Below are 22,102 nucleotides of genomic sequence, written 5' to 3'. Positions count from 1 at the left end.
ACTAAGAATTATATAACTGTGTGCTCTCTCTTAGCTATCACCTTATCTGGTTTGTCCCACTCAAAACCTATAAATTTGTCCCTCTTTTGGTTTATGGTCAAATTTTGATTTTCTATCTGTGAAATTCTTAGTGATGCTGTGGAGGTCCTACCTTAAATGAGTAAATGTGTACATCCAGAAAGAAGTATAGGCATGCAAAATTTTAAAATTTGTTAATGTGAATCAAAGTCCACTTGTAATGTAGGAATACAAACCTACTCAGCCAAGACACTGGGCACACAAGGCAGTGTGAGGCTTACTGTGCTCAATAATTCAGTGACACTGGAAAGGAAATGTGGCAGTTTTCAACAATGGGTGACACAGAGGAAAATGTGTTTTGTTGAAAAGTTTTCAACAATGGGGAACACAGAGGAAAAACAGATGAAAATGTTGTTAACAAGTTTGGAGAAAGGAGTCTGAGCAATCTAGAAGTCTGATGATGGTGTGGGAACTTAGTTATTATCAGAGGGACAAGGACTCATGCAAAGGGCATTACAAGAAATTTTCCACGTTTTCCAGTGCAACCCTATCTGCCTTTGTTGGTGGACACAGGTGCATTTTCAGAAGGGAATCCAATACAAAGTCTTACAATTGTTGTTTTCTTTGAAATGGTAATAGAATAAAATAAATTTCTATTGCTGTACTTAGAAAGAAGCCTAAAATAAAAATACAGATCCTTTTATCTACATTCATCTTGCAAGACTTTAATGTTTAAAAATACTTTATATATCTACATACTGACCACTTCAAAAATGTACAAGCACTTGTAAATAAAATCCATGAACAATTAACTTACTTCTGTATAAAAATGCCATACAAATGGTTGTATAGGTATTTAAGTACAAGTGCAACTATCACACTGTAGTCACATGCACTTTCCTCTGCATGAATACATCAACAAGTCTAAGAAGTATAGTTTATGGGTATTTTGAGTGTTATTTGATATTTTCATTTCTGTGTTAGCAAAGATATTCTTGTATTTATAATGTGAAAATGTAAAACCGTATAATTTCTCACGTTCCTTACAAACAATGTCTGGTTATAATTTAGACTTGAAATCAGAAATGAATAAAAACAGAAAGATACCATTAATGAAAGATGCCAGAGCCAGTGACAGCTCCCAGGAAGAAGCAATAGACCAATGGGCCAGGAGACGGAAACAGTTCAAAGACAGCAAAAAATGCAGTTCAACTGGTGGAAGTTCCATAACCAGCACAATCACTGAAGGATCAAGTGAGTATATTAGTCTTACAGTTTTATTATTTTTTCTTTATGCAGTTGACACTCTGTCAGGACTTTCAGCCAAGGAAACTGATCTTCCATTCATAACCTGAGTCTCTATCTTTGTTATCATAAGCAAGAATAGTTTATCTGACTGAACTCTGATCATGGGAGTCAGTAGCAGAAAAATATGGCTGAAAAAAAAAAAAAAAAAAAGAAAAGTAGATTGTACCATCCTTGTCCAGATGCAATAAACCCTAGGACAATCACTAGACTTAGACAAGTAATCACTTATGGCAGCAGCTTTGAGGGTGCAACAAAAGCCACAGTCCTGTTTTCTGTTTTGCTTATGTTAAAGACATGGTGAGCTGGGAGTCCTTCTCTCCTTATTAAGACACTCACCCACTCCAGCTTTTATCTTCAGATTTGCTGCCTAGATTGTCTTTCCTTGTCCCTATAGTTATTGGAACAGTTAGTCCTGCAACTGTCTCATTATGAAATGTCACCTCACCATATGCTTGAGTTTATACCAAATTCAGTAGCTTAAATCACACGGTAAAGAATTATAAAGATGAACTGTTTAATGCTTTTACTTTTCCTGCAGATGGAGTCCCCAAGCAAGGGTTGCACATTCTAAGATAAAGCATATGTGCTACTTCTTAACACCACCTTTGCCTCCTCTTTTGCTATTTTAACTAACAAGGTTAAAGGTAAAAGGTAAAAGGTAAAAGGTATTTTTTAACAGATGAAGAAATGCACACTTTCCAGTGGAATTATTTTGTGCTAGAATGTTTACTTTCAGTGAGGGAATCACAGAATGCCTGAGGTTGGCAGGGACCTCTGGAGATCATCTGATCCAGCCCCTCTGCTCCAGCAGGGCCACCTGTGACAGGTTGCCCAGGACCATGTCCAGACAGCTGTTGAGATCACCAAGGAGGGAGACTCTATCACCTCTCTGGGCAACCTCTGTCAGTGCTCTGTTACCCACCCACATTAAATTGTTTCCTGGTGTTCAGAGGGAACCTGTGTTCCAGTTTGTGGCCATTGCTTCTTGTCCTGTTACTGAGCACCACTGAAGACAGCCTGGCTCCATCCTTTTTGCACCCTCTCTTGAGGAATTATAGACATTGATGAGATCCCCCCTGAGCCATCATCCAGATCATAAATAAAAACGTTAAGCTACTTATTGGCCTCCAACAAGACTCTGCACCACTGATCACCAACCACTGGGTTCAGCCATTCAGTCAGTTTTCAGTCCACCTCACTGTCTGCCCATCCAGCCCATGCATCCACAACTTATCTGTGAGGATTGTATGGGAGACTGTGTGAAAGGCTTTACTGAAGTCCAGGAAGAAAACATCCACTGCTCTCCCCTCATCCATCAGGCTGGTTATTTCACTGAAGAAGCTTATCAAATTGGTCAAGCATGGCTTCCCCTCGGTGAATCCATGACGACTACTCTTGATGATTTTCTTGCTTTTCATGTGCCTAGAAATGTTGTCCAGGGTTAGCTTCTCCACCTTTCCAGGAACAGAGGTGAGGCTGACCAGTGTCTAATTCCCTGGGTCCTCCTTCTTACCCATAAGAAATTCTTCTTATTTAATTCTATTAAATAGAATTGACATCTTCTTTCCTCCAGTCTTCAGGCACTTCTCCCAGTCACCATGGTTGTTCAAAGATTACTGAGAGTGGCTTCACAATGACATCTGCCAGCTCCCTCAGTATTCATGGCTGTATCCTATAAGGGCCCAAGGAGTAAACATATGTCCTGTTTGCCCAAGTATTCCCTTACCTGATCTTCCACCAAGGGTACATCTATTTTGCTCTAGGCTTTGCCCTTGGTTTCTGGGACCTGCCATTCCTGAGGGCCAGTCTTGCTACCAAAGCACTCACTACCTCAGCCTTTTCCATGTCCTGTGTAACCAAGTCACCTGTCTCATTCAGCAGTGGACCCACATAATCATTAGTCTTCTATCACCAATGTATTTAAAGAAGTTATTCTCGTCTTTGATATCCCTGGCCAGCTTCAATTCCATTTGTGCTTTGGCTTTCCTAACTTCATCCCTAGATGCTCAGATAGTGTCCCTGTATTCCTCTCAGATCACCCATCATTAGTTCCACCCTCTGTATGTTTTTGCATTTGAATCTGGCCCAGAAGCTCCTTGTTCATCCACACAGGCCTCCTGGCATTTTTGCCTGACTTTCTATTTGTTAGGATGGATGTCTCTTGAGCATGGAGTAGGTGATTCTTGAATACATTAAAAAAAAAAAAAAAGTTTTATTGGGCCCCTTTTCGTCCAGGAATTTATCTCACAGGACTCTTCCAACCAGGTCTCTGAAAGAGGCCAGTGTGCTCTCCTGAAGTCCAGGGTTGTGATCTCACATTTCACCCTACCTCCTTCCCTCAGAATTCTGAAGTTCATCATCTCATGGTTACTGCAGCAAAAGCTGCCTTTGACCTTAACTTTCCCAACAAGTCCTTTGTTGTGGGTGAGTATGAGGTCCAGCAGAGCACCTCTCCTCATTGGTTTCTCTATCACTTGGAGGAGCAAGATATCAGTGCTATCGCTGCTATCACAGAAATGTTGTGGGACAAATCCCACAGCTGGAACACTGGGCTACAAGTTTTTCAGAAGAGATAGGCAGGGAAGGAGGGGAAGGGGTGTTGCTGTCTATATTAGGGAATGGATTGAGTGCAAAGAGCTGACTCTGAGAAAAAACCACGGAAAGGTTGAGAGCTTGTGGGTAAAATTTAAGGACTGGACCAATAAAAGACACCTTGGATTTGGGGTCTACTACAGGCCACCTGATCAAGGGGAGCCTGTTGATGAGGCCTTCTTGCTTCAATTACAAGAAGTGTCATGCTTGCATGCTCTCATCCTGTTGGAGGAATTCCTGGTCCAGTTATTAGACAAACCAATCAAAGGAGAAGCATTACTGAGCCTGGTGCTCACTAATGCAGATGAACTCATTAAAGAGGTTAAGATAGGAGGCAACCTGGGCTGCAGTGACTATGCTGTGGCTGAGTTTGTGATCTCAAGGAATGTGGGCCTGGCAAAGAGTAAAGTCAGGATGCTGAATATCCAAAGAGCAAAATTCCAGATATTTAAAGACCTAGTGGATGAGATCCCCTGGGACAATGTCCTTAGGGACAAAGGAGCTGAACAGAGCTGGCAGCTCTTTAAGGATGTTTTTCTTAAAACACAAGAGTTCTCCCTCCCATGTATAAGAAAGCAGTTTGGGAGGGCAGAAAACTGGGATGGCTGAGCAAGGACCTGTTGGTCAAACTGAAGTGCAAGAAGGAAATGCATAGTCAGTGGAAGCAAGGGCACATGGCCTGTAAAGAGTACAGGGATGGTGTCTGGATATGTAAGGATGGGATCAAGAAAGCCAAGGCACAGATGGAACTGAGCTTGGCAAGGGATGCAAAGAATAACAAGAAAGGATTCTGTAGGTATATTGCTCAGACAAGAAAGGCCAAAGAGTGCGTACCCCCTATGATGGATGAGAAGGGAAAACTGGTGTCAACAGACACGTAGAAGGCAGAGGCACTCAACAACTTCTTGCTTCTGTGGGCAGGCTTCCCATGTCTCTTGAGTCCCTGAACCTCTAGGTGAGGGCTGGGGAAGCAAAGTCCCACCCACTGTAAGTGAAGAGCAAGTTTGAGACCACCTGATGAAACTGAACATGTACAAGTCTATGGGGCCCGATGGCATGCATCACAGGGTCCTGATGGAACTGGCTGATGAAGCTGCCAAGCCATTGTCCATCTTATTTGAAAAGTCATGGCAGCCAAGCCAAGACCCTGGTGACTGGAAAAAGTGTAACATCACTCCCGTTTTCAAAAAGGGTAGAAAGAGGGACCTGGGGAACTACAGCCCAGTGAGCCTCACCTCCATGCCTGGCAAGATTGTGGAAAAGATCCTCCTGGAAGCAATATCAAAGCACATGCAAGACAAAGAGGTGATCCTAGGCAGCCAGCATGGCTTCAGCAAGGACAAATCGTGCCTGACCAATCTGGTGGCCTTCTATGATCGAGTGACAGCATCAGCAACCAATGACATCCACCTGGATTTCTGTAAGGTCTTTGACCCAGTTCCACATGACATCCTGACCTCCAAATTGGAGAGATATAGGTTTAATGGGTGGACCATGCAGTGGATAAGGAGTTCGCTGGAAGGTTGCATGCAGAGAGGGATGGTCAATGGCTCTATGTCCAGGTGGAGGCCGGTGACGAGTGGTGTCCCTCAGGGTTCTGTCCCAGGACCAGTACTGTTTAATGTATTTATCAGTGACATAGACAGTGGGATTGAGTGCACCCTCAGCAAATTTGCAGATGACACCAAGCTGAGTGGTGCAGTTGATACAACTGAAAGAAGAGAAGCCATCCAAAGGGACCTGGGCAAGCTTGAGAAGTCAGCCCACATGAACCTAATTATTTTCAACAATTCCAAGTGCAAGGAGCTGCACCTGGGTCAGGGCAGTCCCAGATGTGAGTACAGACTGGGAGGAGAACTCATTGAAAGCAGCCCTGTGGGAAGGACTTGGGGGTTCTGGTGGATGAAAAGCTCAACATGAGCCAGCAGTGCGTGCTTGCAGTCCAGAAGGCCAACTGCATCCTGGGCTGCATCAAAAGACATGCGGCCAGCAGGTTGAGGGAGGTGATCATCCCCATCTATTCTGCATTTGTATGGCCATACTTGAAGTGCTTGCACCCTAGTCTGGGGCCCCCAGCAGAAGAAGGATGTAGAGGTCCAGAGGACAGCCACAAAGATTATCAGAGTGCTGGAGCACCTCTCCTATGAAAATAGACCAGGAGAGTTGGGGATGTTCATTTTGAAGAAGAGAAGGCTCCAGGGAGAGCTCATTGCAGCTTTTCAATACTTAAAGGGTAACTTTTTACTTGGGCAGATAATGATAGGACAAGGGAAAATGGTTTTAAACTAAATGAGGGGAGATTTAGATTACACATTAGAAGGAAATTCTTCACTCAGAGCGTGGTGAGGCACTGGAACACGTTGGCTGGAGAAGTTGTGGATTGCCCATCCCTGGAAGTGTTCAAGTCCAGGTTGGACAACCTGATCTAGTGGGTGGCATCCCTGCCTATGGCAGGGGGGCTGGACCATTCTGTGATTCTGTGATTCAGTGAATGCACTCCAAGACCTCCTGGATTGCTTACGTTCTGCTCTGTTGTCCCTCCAGCAGATATTGGGGTGTTTGAAGTTACCCATGAGGACGAGGTCCTGCAAATGTGAGGTTTCTTCTGTCGAGCTGTACAGGCCTCATCCACTTGTTCTTCCTGGCGAGGTGACCTGTAGCAGACACCCAGTATAGCATTAGCTTTACTTGTGACCTCTCCTTAATACTAACACCTACACTCTCAGTCAACCACTCATCCACACCCAGGCAAAGCAATATGCACCCCAGCTGCTCTCTAACACAAAGAGCAACACCCCCTCCTCACCTTCCCAGCCTGTCCTTCCTAAAGAGCCTGTGTCCTTCCATCGCAACACCAATCATGGGAGCCACATGTCCGTGATGCCAAAAAGATCACAACCCTGCAGCTGCATACAGGTCTCTAACTCATCTTGTCATGTTCCCCATGTTCTGTGCATTAGTGTACCAGCACTTAACAAAAGGTGTTCCAGCATACTGAGTTCCTAGAAAAGTTTTGAGAGATTTTTTCATAATGGTGCCTCGTAGGCACTTTCTTGCTTACATGGAAGTGCCGGAGGTGCACCCACTTAAGTCCCATTTTATTGATTTTTTTGTCTTCCTCTTGCTTTCATCCCATGTCCTTTGCTCAGAAACCCTATCCATCACTCCCTCACAGGGCTGCCAGTTACTCTCTCCCTTCCTGACCCTTCCTACTTTAAAGCCCTCCTTATGAAACCAGCCATCCTATTGGCAAAAATAGGTTTGTCCTGCTTAGTGAGCTGGGTTCCATCCTTCTCAAGCAAACACTGGTCCACAAACAGGTTTATGGTCATACAATCCAAAGCCCTGTCCCAAGATCCATTTTGCAGCCAGATTTTTGGTCTGTCCCATTAGTGCCCTTCTCATACCCATTCCCTTTACCAACAGTATTGAGGAGAAAATTACATGGGCTGCCATGCCCTTGACCACCGCCTCCAGAGCTCACTAGTCACTGTTGATACTGCCCAGGTTTCCGCAGCCGTATCATTTGTGCTCACGTGGAGTAACAGCAAGGGGCAGTCATCAGAGCATTGAACAAACTTAGATAGTCCGTTCACAATATCCCAGATCCAGGCTCCCAGCAGGCAACAAACTTGACAGCAACCTATACCTGGTAGATCAGGTCAACAGATGAGTGCCATTGTCCCCTGGAGCCAGGAGTCACCCATTACAATGACTCACTCTTTCTTCCTGTTGCCCTTGTATAGTTTAGGACTAAGTGAACCAGAACTTTTGCTTGTAGGCACACCTGGCCCCTCTTCATCTTTGAGGAGGATCCTCATTTATTTTGTAGATGTTAGATGTCAGGTGGGGGAATATCCTTCCTCTTGGTGCCCAAACACCATTACCAGATTTGTAACCTCCTTTTTGAAGGATGTTGAGTGCGAACCTATAAAAGACTGACAGCCGTAAGACATCAGTGTGGGTCCAATACAACATAAACTGTAAATAAATTCCATCCCTGTGCTGAAGAGGTAAATCCTACATTAGCAGAGTCTCAATTCCCCTCCTAAACATAGGTGTTTGTTGCTAATTGGGATACCATTAGGTTTACAAGATATGTGATATACAGGGGGTGCCTGCCTCTTTGGGCCAGTAACTAGAGGGCAAGTGAGGTACCTTAAAGCATCTAATATGGCATTAGCTACCTATGTTCAGATAACTGAATCATGCTCTGTTTTTAATGTCCACTAAAGAAAACAGATTTTTTTTTTAATCCACCAGAGCCACAAAACACCAGAACTCAGAAAACATATCAGGAGATGCATACAGCCAGATAAACTGTTCGTTGATTTCAACAGTGATAGCTTTAGAGTATAAAGTGAACCATAAAATGTATCAGATCAGGCACACACTGTTTTTATAGAGAGAATAAAGATATATATATAAGGACCAAGTTGCAAGAGAGAAACTTGCTTTCCTTGAGGAAGAGGAAAGTGGTCAGACAATTGTGTCACAATTCCTAGTATCTAATCATTTTGTGCTACAGGTCTGAGACTTCTGTCCTTTTCTCTTGGGTAGCTAGTCTGTTCCCTGATATTTACAGACTTGAGACAACTGTAATCAATATTTGGCACCAGCAACTCCTTAGATGCTTGTTTCTAGCAGCCAGAAGTGCAGCTGGAAGCTACCGATGTTAGTGCAGCTTGTTCCTAACACTCATAAGCTGCTAGGTTTGACATCTGTGCCAAAATATCAAGGAGAAGAGAAGTGAAAAGACATTTGAGAAATGTCTTTGCATAACTCCATAATGCCAAAGTGGCAGCATTCATTTCTGTGGTTTTGCCCCCTAAGTACATTTTAAGCTCTACTACTGTTATAACAATTCAATGTTAAATTGCCAAAATACTGTTGTATTGAATTGCTTGGGATTAGTCTAGGATTTCTTCATTTATAAATGCATGGTAGAAAGCTAAGATGTTTTTTAAATGTATCTGCTCAGTACTATTTATTTATTTATTTTTATATATTTGTTATCAGTTTGATAGACAGCTAGTCATGCCATTTTTTATACGGTTAATCATGCCATCTCATACTTCCAGCATAATATGGAAGAAGCCAGTAGCTGTGGCATATTTGTCTATATAGATACAGTTAAGCAAACTGTTAAAGTTAAAATACACTCATTTGGATGTATTCAGAATGTAACTTGCTGAACAAAACTACAGAAGGGTTATTTTTTCAAAACCCTTCTTACAGAAGGGTTTTCTTTCTGAAAAGATTTTACAGAATCTTGCCTGTTTTGAAACTGGAAATCATTCTACTTAACTGTCACATCAAATAGAGGATAAATAAAGCAGAGACATTCTCCAGCTGCATATAAATCTAGCTGCATTATACCAGGCATTCTGTACTGAAAGGACTAGGATACATTTTCCTCTTAGACAACTTATACTAAAGCATTTTTTCAGCTTATCCATTAAAGCAGTCTCTGATGTTATATACTTTTCTATGCCTTTCACTACCTGGTTTTAGCCTTCCAGTTCCAGCTCCCAGGCTGCTTAGGAGGTTGTCACATCACTGCACAGCCTCTTTTTTCTCCAGTCAAACTGCTGTGTAGAGCCAACCTCTCCCACAGCCAGCTGTCTCTTGTCCCTTGTGAGTCTGAAAATTATTGCTTTTTCCTACAGCAGAGGAATTAGTGTTCTCCTCCATCTCCACGCTAACCTGGGTGACATGGCCTGGCCCAGCAGACTCATTACAAGACATTCTGAATGCAAATTATTATCAAATACAAATCTGAAAATCCTTATAGTAACACAGGTAACATCAGACAAATATTCAACAAACTATGATACACCAGGAGATCTACGTAAAAAAAAAAAAAAAAAAAAAATTCCTCACCTCCTTTTCGATAAAACTAAATACAGACATCTGGAAGAGTTAAGGTTAAGAAAACAACAAATCTAGTAATCATTACCTGAGTTGTCATTCAGTTTTTAGCTTCTTGTTTTCCCATGTGTGCTTAATTCATACTAAATTCTTCAAAAACTTGTTTAGTTTCCTGATCAAGTGGTGTGCATAAGAAAGCTCAACAATTGGCTAAAGCCAGACTTCTCTTACACAGGTGCAACTCCTCTTTAGACCGTTTGCATTTGGTATTCAAGTTCAATATGTAATAATATCCAATTTGTGATTTTATATTCTGCCATCTTTGCATACTGCCCCTTTAACAGCAGCAAATAAGCAGAGACATTACAAACATATCACTCAGGGCACTTCTTCCTTACTTGCTGACTGAAGTCTTTAATTCTTCATGCATTTTGCCTACTAATATTACTTTTATTTGTTTTATCCTCATGACAGTGAATTCTGAGGATGCTCGGTCCGTAGATCTGGGACTACATTCTGAAAATGAGGACAGAGGTTTCTATACAGAAAACTTTCATTCTGCTTCCTGGGTTTTCAGAGGAGATGATGTCTCTCCTGATAATAGTCCTAGATGTCTCAGCAAAAGACGTAGACCAGTGGCAAGTAAGTTGTCTAAAGCAACAAGTAATAAATGTCATAAAAATGTAAGTAGTTTGCACACTCTGAGGATAACATGAAATCAACATTTTGGAGAAGATGCCAGTTGCTTATGATGCAGACAGGAGCAAGAATCTAAATCCAAGAAGCTAAAAGAGGAATAAATAAATAAATAAATATGTAGTTCTTATTTAGCTACTATCTTGAAAAAATATCAGAATGAATTGACAAAATTGATACTAGTAAAAAGACAAAATTAAGTATCATCTCTTGTTGCAAGATAAATGTAGATGTAATATAATTTCATCACTTCTTCAAGCATCACATTGTAGAGAGCTGTTTCTGGACATAAAGCCTAGTAGTAGTCATAAAATCCATTCTCCATCAGAGTTTCAAACATAGTTGGTAAAGAAAGAAAAGCATTGAGTTTTCAATGGGGATGAAAGAATCGTCTTGTTCTATTTGCAATTTAAACCCACTCATGCCAAAAGATAAAGTGAATAATTTTGTGGGGGTTGTGCCATTTTCCTTCACTTTTCATATGGTAAATTACTTAAAGGTAACACAGTTCAAAGAACTAAGAACAAAGTGAAACACCTATCTTTCAAGGAGATAGTTCTTTGTTGGAACTCATAAATTATTCACAACATGAGAGAAAACAAATATCTTCTATGCATCTCCAGATATGAAAAATCTCCCTTAAACTGTATGAGAATATTCTGGAGAGTATTTTGATTGCCTTTCTTCCCAAACGAGAGCTCAGAAGTTCAGCAAGATACTTAAAGTACATATTGAAGTATTTATGCTCTTTTAAATAAACAATATCAACTGGCCTACTAGTAAAGTAACCTCTAAAGCAACTTCAACTTTTCAGATATTACACAATTTGAAGAAAAAACAGCTATCATAAATTATTATTAAACCAGCCTCCATTAAACAAACCCAGTAAAACAGTCCAATGATCAAAAGCAGACACAAAAGAAAATTCAAATTTACACAGAACTCTTTCACGACTATGAAAAAAGCAAGACAATTTGAGAAATGGTACTGATACTGAACCCCAAGAAAAAGTTGAAACATGAAATAGAAAATTAAAACCCAGTTTTACTTTTTACTGAGGATGATTCTGTTGTGTCTTAAATTCTGCTAACATGACATTTCACATGGGTAAAACCACTGATGGTAGGAGATCCCAGTGTGGTGGAGTTATGACTAGAGGCTGTGGGAGTGGGGCATGAACAGGGAAGGGTTGGTGAAAAAAAAAAAAAAAAAAAGGATACAATTGATATCCAAGAGAGACCTTCTAAAATGGAAAAAGAGTGATAGTACAATAAATGGATTTGAAAATTTAGAGTGTGCTTTGTGTTTGCAGCTTAAAGGTCTGACATGCATTCATTTAACAAAGAGCAGAAGTATTTTTCTCTCCAAGAATGTAGTCAGTGGAGTGGAACATCTAAGCGCTTCTCTGCCACTTCATTACAAAGTCCAGCTACTTAACTGCTGATGAAAGTACATTTCATTCACGCTGTTAGTCTTTGCGATATTTTGTCAGTCACGGTGTGAGGGTGGTATGCCCTGGAAGAGCAGCAATACCAAACAGCTAGGAGTGATGCTAAACCACCCCAGCCATCTGCGCAATCAGTAACTGTCAGTGCCTGTAAATAAAAAGGTTTAAAAATACGCTGCTGCTAGTTAAATTGAATTTGATTTGCAGAGAAAAAGGGATCTCTTTTTCCATTTTCTGCAGTTCGTGAAAGAACAGTGAAGATTGCTAAAGGAACTGGTAGCTACCCTTGGGGTTTCCGGATCCAGTTCTCAAAGCCTATCCTTGTGACTGAAGTTGACACAAGTAAGTTGTGTTTGCACCAGTTAAATTCTGCTATGAAAATGTGTAAAGTAAATATATAATATTAAACGATACAATAATATTATAATATGCATAAATGAAAGTACCTATTATATAATATATAATATTCATATATGTAAATAACTTTCATAAGCAGTTGATTTAAGATGTTTAATAAAACATACCTGAACAGCTCAAAACAAGCTATCTTAGAGCCTCACACATCTGTACGCTAACAGAACTACACTGTTCTGTGACTTTCCATGCCAGTTCATACCTCATACAAGTGTCTGCATCTAGGCTTTCTCCAGAACTAGTCTACAGTTTTTTTGGGACTGACATCCATTAATGACAACAGAACCTTCAGGATGAAATGGAGGATGCAGTGATCCTCCTAACAACACTCCCAAAAGTCTAATTAGCTGGAGACAATTCTACTTGGATGGGTTTCCAGTGAGCCATCTACAAACCTTAATAAGTGGAATGTTAAATTCTGTAGGGTAGACTGATGATTGTGAGGAACTCCAGAAGGACCTCATGAAACTGTGTGAGGGGAAAAAAAAAAAAAAGTAAAAAAAAAAACTTTAACAAGTTAAACTGTAACAAAGATAAAAGATAATTCCCCTAGAGAAGAATGATGCAGAGCATGATATTGGCAACTACATGCAAGAATGAGATCTTGGGAGTCACCACTGCAAGATCCCTAAAATCTTCAGCTGTGTGTAATGGCAGCTTGGAAAGCCAGCCAAATTTGCCCCCATCAGTAACAGTAGTGAGAATGAGACACTGGTACTCATTTGACTGCTGCCTAAAACCTTGGTTTCACCCTAGAGTATTGTTTACTGTACCGCTCTCTGCATCTCAGGATGGACAAAACAGAATTCAAGAAGGAGCAGAAGGTACTCAAAGATTTCTACTGCCAAAGGCAGATATAATTTAAAATGTCTCTCCAGACCAACAATGCTAGTGAGCGCCCTTTAGCAAGGCATCTAAGAATAGCTCTATTACTTTCCCAGCTTCATGTATCATACTGTTCAGGTTCCTGAGAATACTGGGCTCCTGTCAGAGGCCTATGACCCCATAAACTGAACCCATGATTTTAAAAACTGCATGCTTAGCTAAATAAAATCATCATTAAACTTCAGTAGAGAAAATCAGAAAAGTCAGAAATCTGAGCAAGGGAGCAACATGCAGAGAAAAAAAAAAAGAAAAAGACATCCACAGAGGTCAACATGTTATTAAATGTTATTAACAAACATTTTACTATCCTCTAGATTTATATTAGAATCATGAGATTAAGACCTTAATCTCAAGTCTCAAGACCTTAAGACCTGAACATTGTTGGATTTATACCTTAGGCATGTTTTGTGCATGAAGTCCCTGTTCAGTTCTAAAAGTCGTTCTAAATTGCCTCAGAGCAAACACTCTACTTAATAAATACTAAAAATAAAGCCTTCAGTTCAGAAGAGCAACTCATGCAAAGGACAGACCTATTCAGGAAAAAAAAAAAAAAAGTAGGAAGGGGTTCTCTTTATATGTCTACATCTATTGTTTATACAAGGACCTTTTAATCTTTTACTGTTACCTACATGAAAATAAACATGATTTTGTCAAAAGATCCTAGAAATCATTCACTGTTTACACATCTGAATGCAATCAGTAATTTCCATTATCAACTGAAGTCTTGCCAATTATGTAAATTTAAAAATATAAAAAAATAATAATAAAAAAAAACACTTTGCCTACAGAATACTGTAGAAAGGACCTAGTAAGATTGAATATTGGCTATGTAATCCTCTTCATCCTGAAACAAATATATACTTTAACTCCAGAATATATTTTTAATTTATAGCCCTTAAAACCAGATAATCTTCACAGTATAATTCAGTTGAAAAATTATTTACCATGAATCTGAGAAAGTAATTTTGAAGGAAAAAAGTCATTTTGCTCATCTTATTAGAACATTAATTTGACTAAAAAGTTAAAGATGAATATCAGTCGTTGCTGATTATTTTAAGGAAATAGAATTACTGGATTCAACCAGCATTCATCTAAATAGCACAGCTGTGACAATGTGTAGTTGGATAACGACCAGTTATATCAGATTGCTTGGAATTTAAGCCCCAATTCATACAAAGTAATCTGTCTTGCACAGAAATGTTTCTTCTCTCTAGCATTAAAAGTTTTAGCTGACTTCCCCATTGTAAACATACAGATTGCCTTCGTGCTCTTGAAGAGATAATATAACCTAAGAAAAGGCCTTTCAAATTAGAATGGGAGGAAGTTTTGTACCTAAATATAAATAGATCATAGGTCATGAGTGAAACATTAGCCCTAGTACATAACAACTTTTTCCTGTAAACTACTAATTAAAATGAAACATAGCAAAACAGCTAATAGCATAGTATATCACTGTTATTAAAATTATTTTTATGTTTTGTCTTCAAATGCAGTTGCTTTAAAAAGATAGAGGATTCTTTTTGCAGACAAACTTTCAGTGAAATTTTGCTCTCTCAAAATATGACTCATTTCATTAAAACAAACATAAAACTTGCATCTGTATTCTTTTTTGTTTGCACAGTGAAATAAAGACATTTTAATAAAGTTTTAAAAATTGTTTATGACCATAAAATTTTGTATGAGATCTTCAAGGCCAACAGAAACCAAAATGTCTGATTTGCAAATGATTTGTTATATATATGAGTGTTAACTGCGGCTTTTTTGTGCCAACTATTCATTATTAAGCTTTTACTAACCTTTTCCCTACGATTTCTAAGCATTCTCAGAAACACTCTGAACAAACACATTTACTGCATGATAGGGTACATAGAAATTACTTTAAGTAATATCGATGTGGAACATTATTTTCAATAAAAATAAAAATAAAAATAAACTTTTTTCACAGTACGTTAGAAATGCTTCATTATAAGTTAGAAGAAAAAAAATGTCTGAGAAATATGTAGGTGGGATCTAGATAACTATGTATTAGTTCTTATGAATGTACCATTTTAACCAAGACACAAAAGGATGATATATTGACAAATCTGTTTCAGTCCCTCCTTCACTGGCCCTCATCTGACTTTCTATCTTATTTCCCATTAAAGATAAAACCAACAAAATATTGTGGCCAAATTGTTAAATGTCAAAAGAAATATCAGCACAGAAAGAAGTTTAGGTCATCTTTTGGTCTTAAATCCAAAGTTCACCAGAATAAGGGATGCTTTTTCTACTGACTTTACAAAACATTGCATGAAATCTCTGTTTTTTGTTTAGAACAAAACCCTGATATTGAAATGCCAGTTTGCTTCTTAGAGTGTTTAAGTCGAAATGTCATTTTTAAAGGACACTTCTTCACTGCTAGTGATTCTCTGTTTCTGAATGAGCAACTAAATCTTGAAGTTTCATTTACAGACCACTAACAGGTTGCTCAGGAAAACATGCTCCGTCTCCAAGCTGAAGTCACAAAAGCCCCAAAATATAGTTTTTGGCTGCTCTAACAGATACCTCTTTTGCTAGAAGAAAAGAAAACTGATCATGTTTTGTACATTAAGTCTAAATAAAATTCCTTTTTGACTCCAGATAGTGCAGCTGAAGAAGCAGGTCTTCAGGTTGGGGATATTCTGATAGCAGTCAACGGAACTGATGTCACCAGCATGCCACATTCAGAAGCTGCTAATCTGGCAAGGAAAGGTAGGTTTGAGATCACAGTAAATTACACGGATGGGTCGTAATTGCTGTACAATGCTCAGAAGATCCAGACAAAATGGTTTTCCCAGACAAAACTGTTTCATACATTGGTATTTAAATACACTAGCATTGCCTACATCTCTTATTTATCTAGACCATGCTAGAAACACAGAAGAAAAGGGGCGTATCAACAAAATATTCCCCAAACAGCACATTTATCAGTAATGCTTTTGGTTCTTCTGCCTTAAAGGAAGTGGCTGAGAAAGCCCTGAAAGTGACTGTAGAGATCCTAATACACTATTTATACCTTGTGCTTCCTGATGGAGAGAATTCATAGCTTGGTTCAGTGCACCGAGTAGTTATTTCTGTGTCACTGAGACCAGTCAGGAGTGCAGAGAGGTTATTTCATTGAGGTATCCTTTTGCAGCATCAAAGAAATTCAGTGATATTGATCATTTCACATTCTTCATCAAGTTCCGATGACGAAACCCAAAGTTACCCGTGTTCGCATGCTGAAAGTCAGTTTACTGCAGTTCTTTTATTTATCCCAGATATAGTTTTGACAAGTGCTCATGGGAAATTCAATCAATTAAAATGCTTTTACAAGACAGTGACAAATTTGTCTTGACCCATACCAAGTTCTTTAATTCTAGAAGTGCCATTCACACGGATACATTTAGGAGCCTGTCAAGTCTTTCAATAGATAAATCTCTAACTACAGGGTATTTTTAACTCCTCTAGGAGAACACCCCCTGGCCTGAATCTTGGCATGCAAGCAGTATTTCCAAAGTCAAATGTCCCCAAAAGAGAGATCCAGCAACGTTTTGCAAATGAAATTGTGTCATAGTCACAGTTATCAATCCTTTTTAAGGCACTGCAATCTGCTCTGAAGAAGTATCTGATATAGGCAGAATTTCAGGCCTCTATGGTCAAAGCTATAGCTGTGTTGATAGTGTCAGTTAATATTATAAAATGGTATGAATTGATGATAACAATACCACATTTTCAGACAATCTTGCAACCTAACATCTGTCTCGAGTACTTACCTTACAATTGATAAGAGGGCAGCTCAGCACAGGTTAACCTCCAACAGCAAGCCTCCTCAGTGAGGGGCACAGATAGCCAAAAAGAACTCCAGGACATGGAAAAGCAAGAATCCTCAAGAACATGCTTAAGAACGCAGAGAGTGAAAGTGCCACTCTGGGCATCCTCAGTAATTTTTTTTATAAACCCCAAATTATGCACACACATTTGGGCAAGGAAATCCAGCCACTTCTCTAACCTAAAAAAATATGGAAGTGCCTAAGCTGCTACTTGGAAAGATAGATCACAAAAACTGTTTTAGGAGTTGTCTTCAGATAGCTGGCTCCATTACTAGTCCTCCAGAAAAAATGAATTTGATTTTTGGATTCCTCACTGGGAGGAGAAGGACAAGGGTCAGAATACTGCCTTCCTGCTCCGCATCCCATAGGGGTATTCAAAAATATTGATGCACTGGATTATAGTTTTGACCTATATTTTCACATTCTTTATGTGATACTTTAGGTCCTGATATCTTGACCATGGTGGTGGGATCAGATATCAGCCGTTACCCTAATACCCCCAGGCCTACCTGCCGAGGATATTTGCACAAACGAACACAGTCAGCAATATTAAAGGGATGGAGGAAGAGGTGGTTTGTGCTGAAACATAATGGCTACCTCCACTATTACAAACACAAGAAGGTAAGGATACAGGCTGGTGAGGAAGGAAACAGTGTCCTGAACTATAAGGTGAAGTAATATTGTACTCATGTTTACAAATTGATTATCTTGACTTGTAATATTTAAAAAATAACACCAGTACTAAAGATGGTTTTTATATGTGGTATGTTGAGCATGCTTGTTGAGCAATTCTGTCTTCCTTTACACTAGTTGCTGACATAGACTCAAACTCATGGGCTTTTGTGGATTCACATATAATCTTAAAGTTCTGATCCTCAGAAGTCTATGAATTGAATTATGGCATAATTTATAAACTCCTGGATGTATAATGGCTCTTAATGCTGTAAATCACTGTCTCTCCTGTCAGCTACAAACATGAGTATTCTACATATTTTTTTCGCTGCTGGAGGGAAAAAAATAAAACATACAGGGGAAAAAATCACATCAAAAATAAATAGATAGATAGGTAGATAGGTAGATAGGTAGATAGATAAAGTGCAATTTTCCTTAGAAGCTGTTAGTTCCGTGGGTCTTTGGCAGGCTCGCCAGCAGCCTCTGGACAGTTCCCGGAGGCTCCAGTGCTCGCCTTGCAGCCGGCATCCAGCAGGTGGGGGACTTGGTTCACAGGTGCTGCTCGTAGCCCTAGCCGCTAACAGAGGAACTCTGTTGTACGTGGCATTTTACCAGCAAGTGCAACATGTAATTACAAATTACTAATCCCTTCCCTTGTGTTGCTTTGTGATGAAGTTATTCACTGAGAAAATTACGTCTATAAAATTAAAATGGATTCATTTCAAAACTTGTGATCTGTTCAGGACTTTTTGTGGTAAAGTACTTCAGAGCTTGTAAAAAAGATTCAAGATTATCCATTAAGAATTAACTCTAACCTTATTTCAGGAATACTTAGTGAAGCTGAGACAATTTGCCCTAGTGAGGGGTTTATTACTAGATGAAGCCCAAGTAACATCCAGTGAATCTCCTAGCTATATCTAATAACATCAGTGGGTACATCAGCTGGTTAGAAACATGTAGAAACACATTTGTCTCTAACAAGATTTGAACACATCATTGAAATGAACCCATATCCAGTCCTAATCAAAAATAATTTAAAAAATTTAGCATTGCACCAAGTCCTTGAACTGAAAATAGTTTTGAGCTCTGCTACCATAGTCAGCTTTTGGTCAATTTAGCATATGAAGGATGTAGACATACACGTACAGATGCACATATGTAGACATACCAGCACAGATTTGCAATAAACATGAGTATAATCTAGACAACAAGACAGTGTTGTCAGACAGACTGTACAGAGTACTTCAACCAGCAGAGGATAATAGGGAAGTTAATACAACAGTTTTCACTCCTGATCATAAATCTACCTTTATATTGTTGTTTCAGCTACATCATTTCTCTCTATCCCATACATCAATCTTTCATCTATGTATTTCGTTTGACTGCTTATATATACTAGCCTGTTTAGTCATTTTCACATGAATAGTAGAGCCAATCCAGTAAAATCCTCACTGTAATATTTCTCCTTTTTAGTAAAAAGCTAGAAACCAAATTATCATTTATCTGAAAGAAGCTGACACAATGTTTCCCAAGGACTGTACTTTGTGAACTTAATGAGAATAGTCTTTCTCTATTGTTCAGGATCTCTGTTCACCCCTCACCTCCTCCCAGTGCATTCTGTTCTCTCCTCCTGGTGATCCTAAGCGTAAATTTTCATAGACAGTAATGTTAAGATGAAGAAAAGATTTCACATGATACAGTACAGTTTCATATCCAAAGTGAAATTATTCAAGTTTTCAGGCATTTAAGCTTCCTGATCAAAAGCAAACACCTTTAAAAAAAAAAAAAAAAAAAGAACATTTTGTGAAAAGTAACTAAAAATTATAGAAAGAACTTGCTCTTCTGCAATTCTCTACCCACCTGATATTTTCAGTGCAAAATGTGGTAGGCTTATTTCACTGCATATGCTGTGATATAAACAGCAGCCATCTAACAAAGGTAATGCTGCAGAACCACTGGTATATACCACAAAGTAGCCTGGCTTTTGGTCATCATTATTTCAACATTAATTATTGTGGTCTCAAACCTAAATAAATAAATAAATATCATACAAACATTTAGGAACACTGAGGAAAAGTGTTTATTTTATTCTAATTGTGTCCTTCATGAGCCTCCTAAAATGCAAAAATAAAAATAATAATAATAAAAAAATCTAGTTATGCCTTTTAAACACCCTCTACTTCCCAATCAATTAAGTACCTTTTTAAGACACAGACTGTTATAATAAATTGGATTAAGTATTAGAAAGTGTCTCATAGTCTTACATTCATTTATATTTAATTAAATTTTCTTTTTATTTCTTCCATTTGGCAGGTTTCATTTTAAGCCTATCTTTTTATTTTATTTTATTTTTAAACATCAAGCCTTGTCTTATTTAATGCATTGGAAAAAGTATTTCAATCATCCCACCGTTATGTTTTGATAGTGGGCTTTTTAGCATTGAAAGTATGCCTTTGCATTTTTCTTCGAAAACGGTAAATAAATTTAAAGCACTGCATAAATATGTTATAATAATGATTACTGTTTTTCTTTCATTATCAAAGACAAGTGTCATTCAACCACTTTTTGAATCATTTCATGTAATTGTTTAAACCAGCTGCTCTCTCTCTCTCCATACTCCAGAAAATATGCACTAATATATTGCAGTGCTATTTAAGCACCTGAAAGCATGAGGACCTTCTTCAGTGATTCATGTGCTCACAATAGTACTCTGAAGAGGCCTTTTGTAAGATAGAAAGAAAAAGATACTTATGCATAATGCACTTCTTCACCACTGAGCAATCCAATATCCAAATCAAGTAAGGGGAAGCTCAGATGGATTCCTTTTTCAGTATTTTTTTTTTTTTTGGTATGTTTTCTATCTGGGCATAAGAACAACAACACATACAGATGCTGCTCATCCCACTGTCTTTTCTAAGAAAATTACAAATAATGTTCTTAGCATACCACAACACTTACGTAACATAACAGGTACACGACTACGTTGGAAATATTTTGTTCCATGTCTTACCCCCCTTAAGAGGATAAATGTTTCCACTTAGTGAATATAAGATATTCTTTAAAATAGTGCATTAAGGGCAAGAATAATTCATAGAGACAAAAGTAGTTCAGGATAATCTGTATTTCAGTATCAAGCAAACTAACCAGATTGATCAGTTTTGAGGTATACCTAGAGCTTGATGCTGCTGGTAAGAACAACCACCTACAGTGGTGTAATTCCAGTGACTCCAAGAAGATCATGCCTGATTTACATCTGTGTAAGACAACCAGACTTTTTATTTATGCTTGAAGGGATATATATAATGCTATGTCAGTGAGAAGGGACAGGCTGTTTTATCTTCTGTTTTAGTTCACACCAGCAAACACAGAGAGCTACATTTCTTCATCATTGTTGTTTACAGGTAGAAATTATCCAGCCTGAACTTTCTCCCACCTACATTAAAAAAGAGATTGATGTTTCTAGAGCACTTTACATATTGATTCACCCATGTAATTGCTGCTGTTTCAGACTCATCTCTATCCAATCACAAACTGATAAAGTGATAGCTATTGCAACAGATTCAGTCACTTTACCTACGAGGTCATCTTGTTTTCCCTCAAGTAGATGCTGTCACTGACCTTGATTCATCAAGTACTTATTCATATAAGTAACTAAAACACATTTTTCATCTCAGTAGACGTAGCCATGTTTGCCACCTCATAGCAGGAACATGAACACATTAGGATTAGACCCTTGTTTTGTGAAAGTTACTGTGATTAGTTAAGCTTTATAGCAGTTTTACCTACACTTAGCAACAATGAAGTTCCCCTATACACTCCACATTCCTGATCCCTCATTGTCCATACCACTGTATCTTCTCAAGCACGATATTTCCTTCTTTGCCTATGTGTCCAAATCATCACCTAAAGGAAAGATATCTGGACATGCTGAGAGAGAGACAGTGATGAATACTTAGGTCCTACTATGAGACAAATATAAGCAATCACATTTCTTGTGCATGAACTTACACTTTTCTTCAGGGACTGAAAGTACATCATCATAGTCAAGTGTTGAAACTTTCTTTATAGTTAGTGGAGTCTGCTCCTCTCACCCTAGCATTTGATGTTAAGTACAGTGACTACAAAGTTACCACAAAATAACTGTGGTGAATCTTGCACTGTAGTACAGAGAAACCATAATCAACTTTACATGAGATCAGTGAGATAATAAAAGCAATCTAGCCATGATAGTAGAATACCAGCTCAACAGGTTAAATAGCTTTCACTCAGAACTGTGAGCTGCAATCGCCAAGCATCTTTTAGAACTCAACAGCTAACTTGGAAAATTAACAACATGCTACAGCCTTCAAGACAAAAAGTACCAGACATT

The 22,102-nt window shown here is 38.7% G+C and overlaps 1 protein-coding gene across 9 annotated transcripts in view; it reads left to right on the top strand.

The window, feature by feature from the left end:
• LOC106043748 (uncharacterized) overlaps window positions 1-22,102 on the top strand; it is a 48,720-nt gene that overhangs the window by 10,939 nt on the left and 15,679 nt on the right. For all 9 annotated transcript variants that reach the window (XR_010827823.1, XR_007158896.2, XM_066988456.1 and 6 more), the window contains 5 exons: window positions 1,090-1,272; window positions 10,264-10,431; window positions 12,173-12,274; window positions 15,851-15,961; window positions 17,504-17,682. Coding sequence is in view for 7 of the 9 variants with exons in the window: in XM_066988456.1 (XP_066844557.1) it covers window positions 1,090-1,272; window positions 10,264-10,431; window positions 12,173-12,274; window positions 15,851-15,961; window positions 17,504-17,682 (743 nt within the window). In the remaining 2 variants the exon portion in view is untranslated. The remainder of the gene's footprint in view (window positions 1-1,089; window positions 1,273-10,263; window positions 10,432-12,172; window positions 12,275-15,850; window positions 15,962-17,503; window positions 17,683-22,102) is intronic.

Source organism: Anser cygnoides, chromosome Z (assembly GCF_040182565.1).
Source record: "Anser cygnoides isolate HZ-2024a breed goose chromosome Z, Taihu_goose_T2T_genome, whole genome shotgun sequence".
In the NCBI taxonomy this organism is placed as follows: Eukaryota; Metazoa; Chordata; class Aves; order Anseriformes; family Anatidae; genus Anser; species Anser cygnoides.
Note: the sequence above shows the minus strand (reverse complement) of the source record. Positions and strands in the feature narration are given on the sequence as shown.